The 451-nt window shown below is 58.5% G+C and overlaps 1 protein-coding gene across 1 annotated transcript in view; it reads left to right on the forward strand.

The window, feature by feature from the left end:
- The window catches only part of AP1B1 (adaptor-related protein complex 1, beta 1 subunit), a 19,245-nt gene that overhangs the window by 16,625 nt on the left and 2,169 nt on the right, over nucleotides 1-451 (forward strand). Inside the window, exon 20 of the mRNA XM_009578369.1 lies at nucleotides 77-159. Within this exon, the coding sequence (XP_009576664.1) occupies nucleotides 77-159 (83 nt within the window). The remainder of the gene's footprint in view (nucleotides 1-76; nucleotides 160-451) is intronic.

A 451-nucleotide genomic window follows, 5' to 3' on the forward strand; every position in this document is an offset into this window, starting at 1 on the left:
GTTGTACCACCTTTGGGAGGTGATGGGGGTGGCCACTCCTGTAGCTTCACTGTGATGGTTTTGTTCCTTGCTGCAGAGCGGCAGATGTTCCTGGCCACTTGGAAGGACATTCCCAACGAGAACGAGGCCCAGTTCCAGATCAAAGACTGTTCTCTCAACGCAGGTGGGTCCAAACCCTTCAGAAGGACGTGGCTCAGCTCTCGGCTGGCTGCTGGTAACTAGCTCATCCCAGTTATCCCAGCCGAGGCACTGGGGAGACGAGAGTTCCTTCCCCCTGTGCCCACCCCGTATCTCCAGGAAGGAGCTGCTGCTTTGCTTGCCGTTGGCTAGTTGTAGGAACTTGGCAGCCTCAGAGGTGCTCTGCCCGGTGGGCTTGTCCCTGCTGCCGGGGACAGTTGCTGTGCCCACCCTGGCGCCAGTCTTGGTGCAGCAAGAAGCTGACCTGGATCAT

This window comes from Fulmarus glacialis, unplaced genomic scaffold (assembly GCF_000690835.1).
Source record: "Fulmarus glacialis isolate BGI_N327 unplaced genomic scaffold, ASM69083v1 scaffold21055, whole genome shotgun sequence".
NCBI lineage: Eukaryota > Metazoa > Chordata > Aves > Procellariiformes > Procellariidae > Fulmarus > Fulmarus glacialis.